The sequence below is a fragment of the Dermacentor andersoni genome, chromosome 6, assembly GCF_023375885.2.
Source record: "Dermacentor andersoni chromosome 6, qqDerAnde1_hic_scaffold, whole genome shotgun sequence".
Classification (NCBI taxonomy): Eukaryota; Metazoa; Arthropoda; class Arachnida; order Ixodida; family Ixodidae; genus Dermacentor; species Dermacentor andersoni.
This window is the reverse complement of record NC_092819.1, coordinates 12,684,757-12,703,611: the sequence shown is the minus strand read 5'-3', so window position 1 is coordinate 12,703,611 and position 18,855 is coordinate 12,684,757. Positions and strand designations below refer to the sequence as shown.

The 18,855-nt window shown below is 43.2% G+C and overlaps 1 protein-coding gene across 5 annotated transcripts in view; it reads right to left on the bottom strand.

Annotated features, from left to right (window-relative positions):
- Positions 1–629: 629 nt before the first annotated feature.
- The window catches only part of LOC126521231 (MFS-type transporter SLC18B1-like), a 53,116-nt gene continuing 34,890 nt past the window's right edge, over positions 630–18,855 (bottom strand). For 2 of the 5 annotated variants that reach the window (XM_055065848.2, XM_055065850.2), the window contains 7 exons: positions 17,827–17,925; positions 11,660–11,748; positions 10,084–10,179; positions 2,588–2,665; positions 2,408–2,501; positions 1,330–1,365; positions 630–1,063 (listed from right to left, as the gene is read on the bottom strand). In XM_055065848.2, coding sequence (XP_054921823.1) covers positions 923–1,063; positions 1,330–1,365; positions 2,408–2,501; positions 2,588–2,665; positions 10,084–10,179; positions 11,660–11,748; positions 17,827–17,925 — 633 coding nt within the window. In that variant the 3' untranslated portion in view covers positions 630–922. Of the gene's footprint in view, positions 1,064–1,329; positions 1,366–2,407; positions 2,502–2,587; positions 2,666–10,083; positions 10,180–11,659; positions 11,749–17,826; positions 17,926–18,855 lie in introns of those variants that run through there. The other 3 variants (XM_055065849.2, XM_050169876.3, XM_072288633.1) reach the window with 3 other exon arrangements.

The following is an 18,855-nucleotide window of genomic DNA, read 5'->3' as shown; positions in this document are numbered from 1 at the left end:
TAGTGACCCCGGATCCAGATCATGAGACTGAAATAATCAGAAGAATAAGAATGGGCTGGGGTGCGTTCGGCAGGCATTCTAAGATCATGAACAGCAGGTTGCCACTATCCCTCAAGAGGAAAGTGTATAACAGCTGTGTCTTACGAGTACTCACCTACGGGGCAGAAACCTGGAGGCTTACGAAAAGGGTTCTGCTTAAATTGAGGACGACGCAACGAGCTATGGAAAGAAGAATAATGGGTGTAACGTTAAGGGATAAGAAAAGAGCAGATTGTGTCAGGGAAAAAAACGCGAGTTAATGACATCTTAGTTGAAATCAAGAAAAAGAAATGGGCATGGGCAGGACATGTAATGAGGAGGGAACATAACCGATGGTCATTAAGGGTTACGGACTGGATTCCAAGGGAAGGGAAGCGTAGCAGGGGGCGACAGAAAGTTAGGTGGGCGGATGAGATTAAGAAGTTTGCAGGGACAACATGGCCACATTTAGTACATGACCGGGGTAGTTTGAGAAGTATGGGAGAGGCCTTTGCCCTGCAGTGGGCGTAACCAGGATGATGATGATGATGTTGGTTGACCAGACAAAACGGCCTCTTTTATCAAGTTTGCCAAAAATGACTCACTTTGGACAACACTTCTTCAACGTTTTTACTCAGCATTGCTTGCGATACTTTCACGTTTCTCTTTGCATCAATTCTGTTGAGGAAAAAAAAAAAAGGAACTCTTATCTAAGCGCGACCAGTATTATGCGCACGTCCCTGACTTGTCCGCGCAGCTTCAGCGCGTGCTACTCACAACCACACTAGATACCGCGTGAAATCACAGATAAGGTTTCATGTGTCCAGTTTTGCTTATTTACAGTACTGGAGCACTATACAGCACTTCTAGACGAGGAGTACTCAACGCGAATGACTGATACTTTTCAGTAAGACCACGAAGAGTTGGGCGCCGTCTGCGCCTTGCCTTCATTCTCCAGAACAGGATGTTTTTGGTAGCTCGGTGGTCGCTGCTTGCAGAAAAGTGAGTAATCTAGGTGCAACCACACAAAACCCGTCACGATGGTCTGCAAAATGGAGCAGGGGGAGGGGGAAAAGAAAGAACAATAAGATGAAAGAAGTCAGCGACCGTAGGTCATTCATTCACTCACCCCTTCAACGCTACCAAAAGCTGGAAGTTTTAACAGAGCACATCTCATAATCTCGTAAATAAGCGTGACTCGTACTTAAGCCTTACACCTTACATTTTATCGCATCTCTTTGAGGATCAGGATGCATGATTGAAACCGCGTTCGCCACGTTGCAAATTGCAAAGTATGGTTCAGGAGCTCACTCGGCACATGTCCTGCCTCTTCGAGCCGAAGGGCACCTGTGTGTGTGTGTATATATATATATATATATATATATATATATATATATAAACGAGAAAAAAGGGGGTTAACTGAGGGGCCCGATTTTTATTAGTCATATCATAATAAGCCAACAAACATTGACACAATGGACAACATAGGGGAAATTACTTGTGCTTAATAAATGAAATAAAGAAACGACAAACTAATGCAAATTAAAGTGAATGAAAATACAACTTGCCGCAGGTGGGAACCGAACCCATAACATTCGCATTTCGCGTGCGATGCTCTACCAATCGAGCTACAGCGGCACCGTTTCCCCATTCACTTTCTTGGGTATTTATGTGCCCCAGTAGAACCCTGGGAGTGTTAGCCAGCGCCACCACTCTACTAGGGCACATAAATACCCAAGAAAGTGAATGGGGAAACGGCGCCGCTGTAGCTCAATTGGTAGAGCATCGCACGCGAAATGCGAATGTTATGGGTTCGGTTCCCACCTGATGCAAGTTGTATTTACATTCACTTTAATTTGCATTAGTTTATCGTTTCTTTATTCCATTTATTAAGCACAAGTAATTTTCCCTGTGTTGTCCTTGGTGTCAATGTTTGTTGGCTTCTTATGATATGACTATATATATATATATATATATATATATATATATATAGAGCGGTTTCAAAGTTTGAAACTGGCCTGGCGCAGAGAGTTCTACTTTCGAAAGTGTTGGCAAATATGATATTTCAGTTTTCGATTACGACAGCGCCTCTATTGTGCCGTAATTTTTTTCAAATAACAGCTGGCATTAAATATATATATATATATATATATATATATATATATATTTATACATATATATATATATATATATATATATATATATATATAAATGCGCTCTTCTAAGCTAGCCCTTCCCTTCTCTGCCGGTACCACGTGACCACCTTCTAACACCACACACACACGCACTTTATTTCCATTTGGCACTCCTAAGCTAACATATTAACACAAATGAGCTAATGCTCTTTTATTTAAATGTCCTTTGCCTTACAATACATTATCGAACTTACCCAAAAAGCCAGAAAACCGGCGAAAATCATGGAAGAAAATGGAAAGCCCAGCCTCTGGGTCACAAAGCCCGCCAAGGGAGAAGTTACGACGGCGCTAGAGCAAAGGTGGCAAAAATAAACGAGTCAGCGATCAATGGAGCTGCGGTATTGAATATTAACGTTATGTGTCTTTTCGCTTACCCAAAGACCATGAACTGGTATGTGGCACTTGTGACTACTCCGTGGGTTTTCTCGTTGTCGGGGTAACCAGCATTTTCACTGTCGAACAGAATGACCACGATTAGATTACGGATTTTTAAGTCTCGAAAGCCACAATTTAACTACAAGAGACGCCGAGAAAAGGAGGTGCTGGATATTCACAACTGGGGCTCTTAATTGTGCACCCGTAGTGCTTTGCGCACGAGCGTTCTTGCATTCCACCTCCGTCGGAATCAAGCCGCTGCAGCCAGGGGTCGAACCCACGACCTGGTGCTTAGCGACAAGACGTCATAGCTTACACTTGAAATAATAAGCGTAGACTTAGTTCTGGGCGTATGAGTAACCCATCTGTGCACCTTTGAGATAAGGAGTTAACATTCCTAAGAAAGTGAATGGCACATGTGTAATGACGATGAGCTTTTAGCATAAACAAGGGTAGCAGAAAATAAACCTTTGTTGGTGCCTACGCTTGCCTACTGTCTCACATATCTTCTGTGCAAGTTTTTCTGCATACAATTCGTCAATATGTTCAAACAACAAGCACAAACTGTCCCGACTCTGATAGCCACTAAGTCACCGCGGCTGGTCTAGAATGAATATAATGCAGTGCAATCATTCAATGTCATAGCCGCGCAGTCAGTTTATTTATTTATTTTCAATACTACCAGTCTTTTTCCGAGACCATAGCAGGTGGGCGCACAGATTGTACATGCAGGTATAACAATACGTCAGCACCACACGGCGAAACAGGAACAAGAATCCAATGAGTGACAGTCATCGCAAAGGTGTAGAGCTAAAGGTATACAGAATAAGTTTCCTTAATTCCATAATTATGAATGAATGCTGAGCTGAAATTCTGTGAACACATTAGTAACGCTTATAACATATAGACACTTATAAAAAAATACTATAGAAAGCACACATTTATAATCTCAGATAACACAAAGCAACCAACAGCAAGAGCTAACAGAAATTATACGTGAAATGGAGTGGTACACAGGCAGATAACAGCAAGCCTGATTATACTCTGTTGTGAGCACTAAGCCACTAACATGCTTCCAATGATGGCGAAATGCCTCTAGGGCTGAGAGCGTTACGGCATTAACAGATGATATTTCTATTTTTGAGGCAAAGTCCGATAGTGAATTCGCATTAGTAACCGAGGGATCTAAACAATTCCATTCCCTCACAGCAAGTGGAAAAATAGAGTACTTGAAAGTGTCATTGTGGTAAGAGTACTCTTTTAGTGAGTGTGAATCTTTGTGCCGGGTTACGCGAGATTCTGATGGACGGATGTAGAATTATGTGTCAATTTTATAATAGTAGCTGAAAAAGAAATTTCAGGCTGGCGTGTTTGGCACTAATTGCCAGTGTTTAGAGGCCAGAATGTGTAAACATATTTGTGGGAGAATCAGCGCGCTTATATATCTATTTGTTGCAGATGAATCTTGCAGCCTTCCTCTGTACCTTTGCCACTTTTTTAATGTTTGTGACTGTATAAGGAAACCGTAGTATGTTAGCGTATTCTAATACCGGTCTAACATAGGTAGTATAGGCTAAAAGCTTGGTATATTCAGGGGCCAGCCGGAGGCATCTGTGACGATAAAAGAGATTGCACAGAGCCACTGAAGTAATATTAGAAATGTGCACATCTCATTTGAGGTTTCACGCAATCGTGGCATCAAAATATGTTTGTTCATTCACTTGTTGAAGCCCAGTGCCTTTAATGCTGTAATCATATTCGATAGCATCTTTCTTTCGCGTCATCGTCATACATAGTGTTTCTTGGGGTTAATCGACATTTGCCAGTGTCGCACCAGTTCGAGAGATGGTTTAAGGAATCAGTGCAAGGTGGTCTCAATTACTGTTCATTTCTTTGTAATTAATGCAGTCGTCGGCGAAGAGCCTAATGTTGCAAGAGATATTGTCTGTGATAACGTTAATGAAAAAAAGAAATAACATAAGCCCCCCCCCCCCCCCCCCCAGAAGGGAGCCTTGCGGTACTCTGGACGCAACAGGCAGGGTTCCTGATGGTACTTGCTCAAACAGGACATATTGGGAAAGGTCAGTTAAAAAGTCTTCAATCCAACGTGTTAATAATCCATATCGGATCATATTTCGGAGCTTTGCAATTTATTTGTTGTGACATACGGAATCAAAGGCCTTAGAAAAGTCTAGTAGTGTAATATATGTTTGCGCGCAGTTGTTAATAGACAGAGCTAAATCATGAACAACCTCTGTTAGTTGCGGTATAGTTGATAATTTGCTACGGAACCCATGCTGGCTAGATGACAAAATGCCGTTCGTCTCCAAGAAAACGATTAAGTGTTTTAAGATTATATGTTCCAATATTTTGCACGGCGTGCTGGTTAACGATAATGGTCCGAATTTTGAAGAGTCATCGCTATTTCCGGCTTTGGGGATCGGTGTTATTTTAGCTTTTTTCCAGTCATCTCGAAATTTTGATACGGCAAGAGATTTGCCGAAAACCAAACCAAGGTATTTGCTGCACCATTCCGCATATCGTTTAAGAAAAGGATTGGAGACGTCGTCTGGTTCTGAATACTTTTTTTGGGTCTAGTTCGAGCAAAAGGCTAAATATTCCTTCGTCATTTACATCTATTGGGTGGATTCCGGTAATATCGGGGGGTATAAGGTACGGGATTTTCCCGTTATCTTTCGTGAAGACAAAGCGTAAAATGTTGTGTATATTAGACTTCGCCTCTTTCTGTTCTAATGTTAGTTAAGGACTGCCTGTTTTCCTAGGGCGGAAATGCTTCCAGGACCTCTGCGGTTCACCAGTAATGAATGATGGTAGCGTTACATTGAAGTAATGTTCTTTTGCTTGCTTTTGCTACGACTACCGCTTTCCGCAGTCGTTTAACTTTCTCCTTTGCGTGTAGAATTTCTCCTGTTATCCAGGGGTTATTTCTTTGGGGCCGTGTAAGCCGTAGTGGAATAAAGTTATTCATAGAGTAACAAACAATGTGCTTGAATTGTAGCCAGAGCTCATTTACAGTTGTGGCAAGATCACAGCTCAATTCCATGAACTCGTCAAATTCAGGCGCTAAATAAGTACGCTGGCGTCATCTGCTTTACGGAAGTTCGGAACATGAGTTACTATTGATTAAAAGTGTAAGCTGTGATCGAGTATTAACCGGTAGATGGACACTCTGTGGTGCTAAATACGCTCAACAATGTCAACTTGAGCGTTGTTAATGATAAGGTGACTACTAATAAGTATTAGATCTAATACACTTGTGGCTGTTCCTTGAACACGCGTTGGGCATGAAACAACTTGATGGAGGTTGAAATTTAACATTAAATCGAATAAAGCCTCTGAACCCTGCGTGGTGTGGTGCATGCTACTCCAATTATTACCAACAATGTTAAAATCACCAATTAGTATGACTGCAGAGCTACGGAGATATTGCTGAAGAAAATCGCGGTTGGAAACTATGGATTCGGGACCAGAGGATGGGCGACAATAAAAGCGACCCGCCACTATGCTTGTACCATTTCAAGTTATTTTGCAGGAAACCACCTCTGTGTCTGGGACATGAGGCAGCAGTGTATATGAAATGGAACGTTGAAGTAACAATGCCACGCCTCCGCCCCGAGATGGTCTGTCTTTTCGGATGACAGCGTAGTTAGGAGGAGCGAATTCCTAGTCAAGTACAGCTGGTGACAGCCAGGTTTCCGGGATTGACACAATGTCTGGTTCATAAAGTAGCAACAAGTCTTCAAGTGGCAGCACTTTATTCACGACACTTCTGGCATTCACGTTTAGTAATGTTATCTTTTGTTCTCTGTGGTGCTCCGAGTGCTCGGACGACTTGGTATTTCGTAGTCTTTTGGTTTGTTTAGTGGCACCCTTTCTTCTATCTCGTCATTCCAAACAAACGCGCAATCATTTATAAATTGCTTATGGAAAACCAGCGCTACTTGTTTTCTTTTCTGTCTCGGTTTGGTCTCGCATTGTCCCAGAGCTTCTTCCTGATTTCGTGAGTTCTGCGACAGAAATATTCACCGATAGCGTAATAGGTGCCCTTAAGATACTTGCCATTCTTTAATATTGCTTCCTTCTGTCGCGTATCTACAAGTTTGAAGATAATTGGTCTGGTTTTATTGGGAGAGGGCTTACCCAACCGGTGGATGCTTTCAATCGCAATCGGTTGCAGCTTGAGTATCTTGTATGACGTCCTTCTTTACTGCTTGTTCGATGGCTTCATTTGTCTCAGTTTTTGTTTCCGGCAGTCCATAGACGATTAGGTTGGATCTTCTGCTCCTATTCTTGAGGTCGTCCATTCTCTATTCTAATGTTTGTATTACCCTAGCCATAGAGTTAAGTTGCGTTTTGCAATGCCCCAGTTCTACTTCCAGCCCTGACAGAGCGTCAAGCTTGTTACGATACTTATTTACAGCAAATTTGACTCAGTCCTTTAATCTCCTCGGAAGTCGCCTTCGAAAGGTTGATTTTTGCTGGCACGATGCCAAACTTATGGGGCCTACGAAACGGGTGGGACGCTATCCTTTATACATGCACAGCATGCATTGCCCGTCCCTCTCACATCATCATCATCATCATCATCATCATCATCATCCTGGTTACGCCCACTGCAGGGCAAAGGCCTCTCCCATACTTCTCCGACTACCCCGGTCATTGTGGCCATGTTGTCCCTGCAAACTTCTTAATCTCATCCGCCCACCTAACTTTCTGCCGCCTCCTGCTACGCTTCCCTTCCCTTGGAATCCAGTCCGTAACCCTTAATGACCATCGGTTATCTTCCCTTCTCATTACATGTCCTGCCCATGCCCATTTCTTTTTCTTGATTTCAACTAAGGTGTCATTAACTCGCGTTTGGTGCCTCACCTAATCTGCTCTTTTCTTATTCCTTAACGTTACATCCATCATTCTTCTTTTCATAGCTCGTTGCGTCGTCCTCAATTTAAGTAGAACCATTTTCGTAAGTCTCCAGGTTTCTGCCCCGTACGTGAGTACTGGTAAGACACAGCTGCTATACACTTTTCTCTTGAGGGATAATGGCAACCTGCTGTTCATGATCTGAGAATGCCTGCCGAACGCACCCCAGCACATTCTTATTCTTCTAATTATTTCAGTCTCATGATCTGGATCCGGGTTCACTACTTGCCCTGAGTAGATGTATTCCCTTACGGCTTCCAGTGCCTCGCTACCTATCGTAAACTGCTGTTCTCTTCCGAGACTGTTAAACATTACTTTAGTTTTCTGCAGATTAATTTTTAGACCCACTTTTCTGCATTGCCTCTCCAGGTCAGTGAGCATGTATTGCAATTGGTCCCCTGACCAATTGCAATGCAATATCAAGGCAATATGCAATACCAAGCAAGGCAATATCATGAACGAATCGGAAGTTAATAAGGTATTCTCCATTAACTCTTATCCCCAATTTTTCCCAATCCAGGTCTCTGAATACCTCCTGTAAACACGCTGTGAATAGCATTGGAGAGATCGTATCTCCCTGCCTGACGCCTTTCTTTATTGGGATTTTGTTGCTTTCTTTATGTAGGACTACAGTGGCTGTGGAGCCGCTATAGATATCCTTCAGCATATTTACATACGGCTCGTCTACACCCTGATACTGTGATGCCTACATGAATGCTGAGGTTTCGACTGAATCAAACGCTTTCTCGTAATCAATGAAAGCTATATATAAGGGTTGGTTATATTCCGCACATTTCTGTCACCTGATTGATAGTGTGAATATGGTCTATTGTTGAGTAGCCTTTACGGAATCCTGCCTGGTCCTTAGGTTTACAGAAGTCTAAGGTGTTCCCGCAATTCTATTTGCGATTACCTTAGTAAATACTTTGTAGGCAACGGACAGTAAGCTGATTGGTTTATAATTTTTCAAGTCTTTGGCATCCCCTTTCTTATGAATTAGGATTATGTTAGCGTTCTTCCAAGATTCCGGTACGCTCGAAGTCATGAGGCATTGCGTATACGGGGTGGCCAGGTTTTCTAGAACAATCTGCCCACCATCCTTCAAGAAATCTGCGGTTACCTGATCCTCCCCAGCTGCCTTCCCCCTTTGCATAGCTCCCAAGGCTTTCTTTACTTCTTCCGGCGTTACTTGTGGAATTTCAAATTTCTCTAGACTATTCTCTCTTCCATTATCGTCGTGGGTGCCACTGGTACTCTATAAATCTCTATAGAACTCCTCAGCCACTTGAACTATGTCATCTATATTAGTAACGACATTGCCGGCTTTGTCTCTTAGCGCATACATCTGATTCTGGCCTATTCCTAGTTTCTTTTTCACTGCTGTTAGGCTGCCTCTGTTCCTGAGAGCATGTTCAATTCTATCCATATTATAATTCCGTATGTCAGCTGTCTTACGCTTGTTGATTAACTTCGAACCATTTCGTATATATATATATATATATATATATATATATATATATATATATATATATATATATATATATGAGAAAGGCGACGTTATTACCAAGAGTAGTGTTAGGAATGCTGTTAGCGAGAGATGCAGAAACGAAGGTGGTCGAACAAGTCGAACAAGGTCTTCGCTATATATATATATATATATATATATATATATATATATATATATATATATATATATAGCGAAGACCTTGTTCGACTTGTTCGACCACCTTCGTTTCTGCATCTCTCGCTAACAGCATTCCTAACACTACTCTTGGTAATAACGTCGCCTTTCTCATTGTCGGTTATAATTTGTTCAATCAGGTTCGTTCACATGACGATGAATCAGTGCCACCACCTGAGGCAACGCTTGCGGATCTTTTAAAACACGCACATAAAGGCTAACTGCTGCGACATTCTACTATACCGTACAGGACGAACTAGTTGGGAAAAAGCATTGTGTACTCTAGTAAATTTAGTTATTTGCCTAGAGAATTAGATAATAGTACATCAAGCTGACATCATTACGTTACTAAATGTGCAGTCTTTCTTATTGTTTTAATGTCGCCAAGTCATCCTGCCACCGGGATGTGAAGCTTAATATAAAAACTAATAAAGCGAATTACAGTCACACCTCTACATAACGAACATGGACATGAGGAATTGTCGGATGTAATAAAGTTAAATATGTAATGCTTTCTGATGATACTATCAGTGCGTAACAAATACTTGCTTTTAATGATTGTCGGATATAATGAAGGTATTGGTCTGTCGAATCCGACTTCCTTGTAAGGAGGTTCGACTGTAGTATGTTTCTTTAGGAACAGAACCTCGCTCTAATTTAACATGTGGCTAAATCAAGCACATCAACAGTACTAAAAGACGGGCAATCCAGATTGTAATACGGGGTCATTCTTATAGTTTGTAAAGTTTGCAAACTGTGCGCGTAAAGTAATCACGAACATACTGTCGCAACCTAGCCCTAAATAGGCTTTCCATTTCGCTTCGTTAGAGCCAAAAAATAAAATAAAAATAAAAATGATAACTGGCTGCTTACATGACATGTCTGAGGGCATGCATGTAGGGGCTGACATATGTGACTGCCATGCCGATGCCGATGAACACCTGGGAGATGTATACGAAGAAAACGTTCCTGAAACGCGCAGAAGAGCACATGGCACAGCTGCTCAGCAAATCATGTGAAACAGTCAATCGCGCGACTGATACTTTAGGAAGAAATACAGCAGGTCCAGAAGACAAGAGCCGCACACAAAATAATACCATACCAACTCTTTTTTTTTCTGAGACGCGCTCAGGACCTAAATAAACTTCATTGCCAGCCTGTCTGCCTGCGCTACAGTTTCCACATCGTATCTGGGTATCAGGAACCAATGAGCGAGAATCGTGAACAACATTAAAACCGCATTGTCAGACGCAAGAGAGACAATTTACATCTAAACAGGCGGCTATATACGCAATGTATGGTTTTCTATGCTCTGAGAACCAGAAGTACTGCAGGGCACCGTATATACCCGAACGCGAGTTGTGAAGCGCGTGGCGGGCTTCAAATTATTTAGTGCGAGGCTCACACACTACATGCACATTGCTAACAGCTGTGTCACATGGACATCTTCATGTAGCCGCTCCTGTAGATAGCCTTAATTATTTCCAGACTTCACCGAGCACGGAGAGTTGCATCACTTCTGGGTGGGAAAGGTGAAAGGATTAGCGATGTTTCTCTATTCTGACGCCAGGCGTTTGTGACGTCACTGCTTCCTCCCAGTAACGGGATTGTACCAGAAATTATCTCCCTGCAAATTTAAGTGATTAAAGCAAGACAGACTTAGTATTGTTATAGGTTGTTTTGATGTTCGCTGTGTTAGTATAGCACATTGTTTGAATCTGTGAAGTTAAAAATTTTATGTTCCCTGTCATAAATAGAGCCATGGACACATGTCTGGAAACAATATGACGGGTGGTGGTACAGAAAGAGAATGTGATCGGCTATTGTTGCTCCACACCAACTTCGCCTCATCGCATGGCAGAGCCGCTACAGGCTGTCCGTTGCAGCGTTTCTTGCATTGTTCTTTCATGAGTGTTTTTTTTAGTAAATAAATGTTCTGCTATATAATTGCGAGGTTTTTATTTTCGGCACTCTAGTGTGACCAAGATGCGGAAGAAAATGCTTGCTCCCGCCTGTTTATCGTCTTCCAGCCTTTCGGTCGAGGTGAAGTGCTCCTCCACTGACTTGACAGACTGTCTACGGAATAAAATTTCTTGAATCGCATGTAACACAGCGGTCACTTGACAGTTTTGAGCTTAACAGGCTCTCAGTTCAAAGGCTTCCGACATGCCCGTGTGATACAGCGGGAAAATGTGCTGCTTCAAAAGTTGTTCAGTCTGCGCTGCCTTAGTGGAATGCAAAGACCGTCTTAAAGGAGATTTGGTCACTTCGCTGCTCGAACAACATGTTGCTGTTCGCAGGCAGCTTTCACGAAAAAATTTGTACGAGTTCTGAGCCTATAAGGGCTGGCTGGCTGTATAAAGTCGCAAGCGCCTTTCATACGCATGAGATGTACGTATATAGGTTTATACGCACGAGATGAAGAAAGTGCAAAGGTACTTTTGCTTACGGTGGAATTGGTATTATCGGTATTGGGCCGAGTATGATGTACGCTATCGTGGACAGCAACATCCCGAAAAAGTTCATGAATGGTTCCATCTGCGAAGAGAAAAGAACAAGAAACAAGAAATCTTGCAATGTTCTTTTATTTTTATTTATGTCAGATGCTGTCAATCCCAGTGGGATTTTCACAGGTTGGGCATACATTATATACTCACAAATATCGGTGAAAACAGGTTTAAATAATTTCAACAATGATATTTGCAATCGACAAGGAGCAGATATACTTGAAGTAGGTAAAGGCAAGGCGCAGAAGACCAGGACTTAGGAAGGAGAACACAAACGACAAGACAGGCGCCACTCACAACTAAGTTTATTTTCGCAACAAGCCTGCCTTATGTAGGTCATTCACGCCGAGTCACGCTTTTTTCTCAAGCAATACGACACCACTCGAGACTGGCAAGCTGAGACGGCGAACAAGTTGACGCACAAAATGGCAGGATCGGTGCGAAAGCTTTGATGAAAGAAAGGGCCCAATGTAGAAGAAATATGCTCAAGTAAAACTCTTGCTTGGGCTAGTTGGTTCATGCTTGAAGTAGGTAAAGGCAAGGCGCAGAAGACCAGGACTTAGGAAGGAGAACACAAACGACAAGACGGCCGCCACTCACAACTAAGTTTATTTTCGCAACAAGCCTGCCTTATGTAGGTCATTCACGCGTGACTCGGCGTGAATGACCTACATAAGCGTGACTCGGCGTGAATGACCTACATAAGGCAGGCTTGTTGCGAAAATAAACTTAGTTGTGAGTGGCGCCCGTCTTGTCGTTTGTGTTCTCCTTCCTAAGTCCTGGTCTTCTGCGCCTTGCCTTTACCTACTTCAAGCATGAACCAACTAGCCCAAGCAAGAGTTTTACTTGAGCAGATATACACATATGGCAACAAATAATACAGTGCATTTGGCCAAAAGGGGTGAAATTGCATAGGCAAATACAATGCTTACACAGATTTTATCTTATACAACGACGTGAGTGGTGTGTTATTTCCGGCAAGCATAATCTAACATTGCGCATCAGTTCTTCTTCAAAGGTTACAAATTTCGGCAACGATGTGTTAGTCGTTATGCAGGGGTCCAGGCTATTCCATTCTCTTATTGCGAGCGGAAAGAACAAATACCTAAAACAGTCAGTGCGAAATGCATATTCTTTAAGTGTTAGTGAATGGTTATGGCGGGAAGCTCTGGTGTCAGCTAGGGATATATACAACGAAGTATTTATTCGTAGTGCATTATGTATTAATTGGAACAATAATTTTAGTCTTGCTAGTATGGCGCGGTTTCGCAGAGTAGGAATACAAGCGTGTTTTAGCAGTTGGGTAGGTGAATCGCTATTCTTGTATTTGTTAAAGATGAATCTAATTGCCTTTCGCTACACTCCTTCTATCTTGTGAACAAGCTGTTGTGTACAAGGAAACCAAATTGTGTTACCATATTTGAGCACGTGTGAAATGAAAAGCACCACCTGAAGTAATCAAAGTAAAAAAAAAAGAGACGCTGACTACCAAGGGTGTGCTCAATTTCTTACTCCCTAGCCCCATGAACTTCTAACTACTTTGCCAACACATCAGATATGAAATGCCCATCATCTGCAAATTTTTTTTGTGCGGGCTCCATTGAGTCTCTCAATCAATCGTCGTCGACATTCGGAGGGGACATTACCGAGCGAACATTCTCCATCACACGTAATCGCAGCAACAACGTCACTGTAAAGTGATCTTGGCTATGCCGTCTTTTATTGGTTGGCGTTCGAAGACGGTATGCTCAGGCCTTATAAAGGAGTTTAATTTTGCCTCTTCTTTTAACTGTCTCTCTTGACCAACCACTTCCAATCTTCGATAGCGACTTTCTTAATTTTTTTTCTTTAATGGGAAGCATTTCTCTGCCTAGTCGGAGCCAAGGTCAAACACCAGCCCGTCCAAGGTCACAAAGTTTGTTGCCGATGCGCACGCACCCTTGTGCGCCCGCTCGCTGGCATCAACTGGCTCTGCCCCTCCTTCCTCCACGCACGTGCGCGCTCTCCCACGTGCCCGTCGCTAACTGGTTTGGCGCCTCTTTTCCTCGCTCCACTCGCCGGCGCGGGCGTGCGCGCTACAAACAGGCACGGTTCCGTTGCGTTAGCTGCGCTATCTTGCGCTTAGACCTCTACTTACAGGAACAACAATTGACCCTCGAAGGTATGAAGCGCAAGAGGAGCGGAAGAGTGCAAAGGCTCTGCAGAGACTACAGAGGTATGCTGCGCGTACTGAAGCGACGAGGGAAGAGGTGAAGCGACGGGCCGACGCGTGGCCGAAGAGCAGTGGTACGCTGAGCGAACGGCCGGTCAACAAACAGACCGCCGAGACCGAGCAGCGCTGATCGGAGGACCACTACTTGCGAGGCAGACGCGTAATTTCAAAAGCACTTTGTCAAAGACGAATTTGGTGGGGTGTGCAGCGTCTGTGACCGCCTCGGGTTCCCATCGTACGTCGTCAGGGTGTCGTGGCTTGGCACATGGCGGTCCTCGAGTGAGCGTATCCCCGGGAAGTACGTGAGCTCGTTCGGGCTTTGCGTCACGTGCAGGGGAAAAAGACTTCACATTTACTTAGGTGATCATCGAGGATGGTTTCTGCCGTATTGTTTTATTGCGACAGCAATTATGTGGCATTTTCGCCGTCGCCGCCGCCGTGATGTTTCGTATAGAGTCCAAGTGCGATAACATCGTTATGTACGCGTGAAAGCGTGTGAGGGTGAGCCGACGATGGCAGTTCAATCTTGCCCGCGCAAGGGTGGAAAGCGGGGAGGAAGCGCGCAGTCTTCCATCGCGCACAAAGCACCGGGGAGGGGAGCTTTCTACTCCTGCAGTGGCTTCGTGTGGCGTGAGCACGCGCGCCCTATATTGAAAGCGATCTGCGATGGCGAGTGCTGATAGCTTCGTGTGCGCTGTGTTCTCGCCGCTTAGTTCGCCTTGAAGCGAGAAGCAGCACGAAGTTGTGCTCCACGCAATGAATAGTTTATGCGAGAGTAGAAAGTGAGTGATAGGGTTGAACAATCGCAGGAAATATAGAAGAAAACTCGGTACATCGGCAGTATCTCCGCAGTTCTTGAACTTTGTTGCTACTTTATCTGCAATATCATTCCATGGTAAAGACTCTTCGGATATAATTCCTAAACATTTACAGTGAGATGCTGTTTCTTTAGTAATTCAAGCAATTCTGAAGGCAATGTATATTTATTTATTGTACTCGCAGGGTTTGCCCATTACAGAGAGGAGGGGCAACAAAAAAAGAAAAGCGCACAAATCAAGAAGGTATACACTACGCACAATATACAAAAGCATATAAAGTTATAAGGCAATCCATGCTATAGCAATACAAAATCACCAAGCAGTCAAGCACTGTCGTATATGTTAAATAAAACCGATTTGAGAATCCATGAATCTGGGATGGAAATGAGTTACTGTGGGAGGTTATTCCATGCTATGGGAGTTTTCGTGTAGAAAGCACGTGAGTATATTACCGTATTTTAGCGAGGGACATCAACCTTTTATCGGTGGTGAATCGCACGTGAGATACATACTGGTGGGCGAATGAAATGCTGAGAATAAATTATGAGAGTAAATTTTGTGGAAAAGACTAATACGAGCTATTTAACGATGAGCAGAAGGTAGGGGTTTTGTCTGTAGTGACTCGTAGGCGAGATAAATGGTGGTGGGCGAATGAAATGCTCATAATAAATTATGAGAGTAAATGTTGTGGAAAAGAATCATCATCATCATCATCATCATCATCAGCCTGATTACGCCCACTGCAGGGCAAAGGCCTCTCCCATACTTCTCCAACTACCCCGGTCATGTACTAATTGTGGCCATGTTGACCCTCCAAACTTCCTTATCTCATCTGCCCACCTAACTTTCTGTCGCCCCCTGCTACGCTTACCTTCCCTCGGAATCCAGTCCGTAACCCTTAATGACCATCGGTTATCTTCCCTCCTCATTACATGTCCTGCCCATGCCCATTTCTTTTTCTTGATTTCAACTAAGATGTCATTAACGCGCGTTTGTTCCCTCACCCAATCTGCTCTTTTCTTATCCCTTAACATTACACCTATCATTTTTCTTTCCATAGCTCGTTGCGTCGTCCTCAATTTAAGTAGAACCCTTTTCGTAAGCCTCCAGGTTTCTGCCCCGTACGTGAGTACTGGTAAGACACAGCTGTTATACACTTTTCTCTTGAGGGATAATGGCAACCTGCTGTTCATGATCTGCGAATGCCTGCCAAACGCACCCCAGCCCATTCTTATTCTTCTGATTATTTCACTCTCATGATCTGGATCAGCAGTCACTACCTGTCCTAAGTAGATGTATTCTCTTACCACTTCCAGTGCCTCGCTACCTATCGTAAACTGCTGTTCCCTTCCGAGACTGTTAAACATTACTTTAGTTTTCTGCAGATTCATTTTTAGTCCCACCCTTCTGCTCTGCCTCTCCAGATCAGTGAGCATGCATTGCAGTTGGTCCCCCGAGTTACTAAGCAAGGCAATATCATCAGCGAAGCGCAAGTTACTAAGGTATTCTCCATGTACTCTTATCCCCAATTCTTCCCAATCCAGGTCTCTGAATACCTCCTGTAAACACGCTGTGAATAGCATTGGAGAGATCGTATCTCCCTGCCTGACGCCTTTCTTTATTGGGATTTTGTTGCTTTCTTTATGGAGGAGTACAGTGGCTGTGGAGCCGCTATAGATATCTTTCAGTATTTTTACATACGGCTCGTCTACACCCTGATTCCGCAATGCCTCCATGACTGCTGAGGTTTCGACTGAATCAAACGCTTTCTCGTAATCAATGAAAGCTATATATAATGGTTGGTTATATTCCGCACATTTCTCTATCACCTGATTGATAGTGTGAATATGATCTATTGTTGAGTAGCCTTTACGGAATCCTGCCTGGTCCTTTGGTTGACGGAAGTCTAAGGTGTTCCGGATTCTATTTGCAATTACCTTAGTAAATACTTTGTAGGCAACGGACAGTAAGCTGATCGGTCTATAATTTTTCAAGTCTTTGGCGTCGCCGTGGAAAAGAATAATACGAGCTATTTAACGACGAGTAGAAGGTAGGGGCTTTGTTTGTGGTGAATCGTACGCGAGATATATGGTGGTGGGCGAATGAAATGCTGAGAATGAATTATGAGAGTAAATTTTGTGGAAAAGACTAATACGAGCTATAACGATGACTAGAAGGTAGGGGAAGATCAATATCTCATTTTAATGGTGTAACACTTGCAGTGCGGTGATAATTCGATCACATAAAACGGACGGCACGGCTATTTTGTAGTGCCTCAAGTTCATTTGTTTGTGCTAGTTCGCCATAGTACCCCATTGTTGATGCATATTCTACTTGCGGCCGTATATAAGTGATATAAGTGATTACGAGGATAAACCTGTTCAGGAACCTGCAAAGCGCCGGTTAGTTTTTACACTGCCAGTCCGGAACGGGACTCAAGTATACCAATACTGGAGCAAGTGGACATGTTCTGCTACAGCTGCACACTTGGCTTTGAAAAACGACCTAGTGTTATTCCCTTACATTATGACAATAGTTTGAGATGGCCGTGAACATTTTCTTTTATGTGAACAGTAAGGGTCCTGGCATACTAACTTAATAGACGTGCCAGAGAATAAACAGAATGCCAGATAATTGATTGTCCAGGCTTACATTGTGACGACATAGTTTTAAATCCAATTGTTTCGTTGCTTTAACATTTCGCGCAGCGGGAGCCTCAATTACTGTTACGGTTTCACACTATATACGAGCAAATAAATCCAACTCTGTGCGAGACAGAAATGACCTGAAAACGCACATAGTGGCATGAAACGAAGGCCCTGTGGACTTCTTTTGAGAGCAAGGTTCGTCTGCTCCGCAATAATCAATCTGATAAGGTCGTGGTACATAATATGCTCGTTACTTATTGTGACAGTGGAAATAGCCTCGTTTCGTGGGAGCCTTCACTATCACATTAGCAGTGCTGAATGTTTTTATTTATTGCTGGACTAGTATATGCAAACAACATTGTGATGTTGTTTGCAAACGCATTTTCTAAAAAACCGAATTATAAGGTCTACAGACAGTATTTTTTTCTCACCTTGAACTTGGCGAAGAGACCTCCAAGTAAAGAACCAATGGAGTATCCAACGAACTGGACTGTGAATACAGTTCCTACTTCGGTGCTTGACATCTTAAACTGCAAAGCGAAAGATTATTCTCCACCTTAGGCTAGTGAGCGAAAACTATGACTATTGAAATATTACATCACTGGCTGTGTATCAGACTAATCCTTCTTGCTAAACAAACATTGCGCGTCCTCGCACATTAGCAGCAGCCTACTGTGATGTCGCCTGTATAATTTTTTTTTTTGCTGCAGGGCGATCTTTATTGTTGGCGCTTGACCCCTGAGAAAGACACGTTTAATGATTTATGTATACTTAAATTCACTGATACAAGGAAAAGTACGTACAGTAAATCACAAAAGTTTAAGGACCATGGGATCTAAAAAAAAAAAACGTTAAATTTCCGAGCAGCCTGTAAAAGTAGCCAGTAAAACAGTACATCACAATGTTGTTCGCATATGCTACTAGAGGCTGGAAAGGCAAATACTGGGCTACGTCGCGGGATGCGGAGGTAATCAGCTTCTTCTCAGATCCCACAGTCCGCAACATTTTATGGTCGACTGTTCATTCAAACCATTACGTTACGGTTTATTTGTCTGTGTGCGACGTTTATTAAGGTGACGATACTGCAGACGCAACAGCGCAAATATTCTTTCGTTGTAGTCGCATAATAGAAACTTATAGTAACTATAGAATTTGTTCGCATGTGCAGAAAACCTGCACGAAGTTTCTCACCGTGATATCAGTGCCAGAACACATTGTCCGGCGGGCGGAGGACGCAAAATTAAGGGCATGCTTGCCATTTGCCATGACCCGCTGTAGTTGCTTAGTGACTATGGTGTTGGGCTGCTAAGCACGAGGTCGCGGGATCAAATGACGGCCTCGGCGGCGGCATTTCGATGGGGTACGAAATGCGAAAACACCTGTGTGCTTAGACTTAGGTGCACGTTAAATAACCCCGGATGGTCTAAATTATTCTGGAGCCCCTCACTACAGCGTGCCTC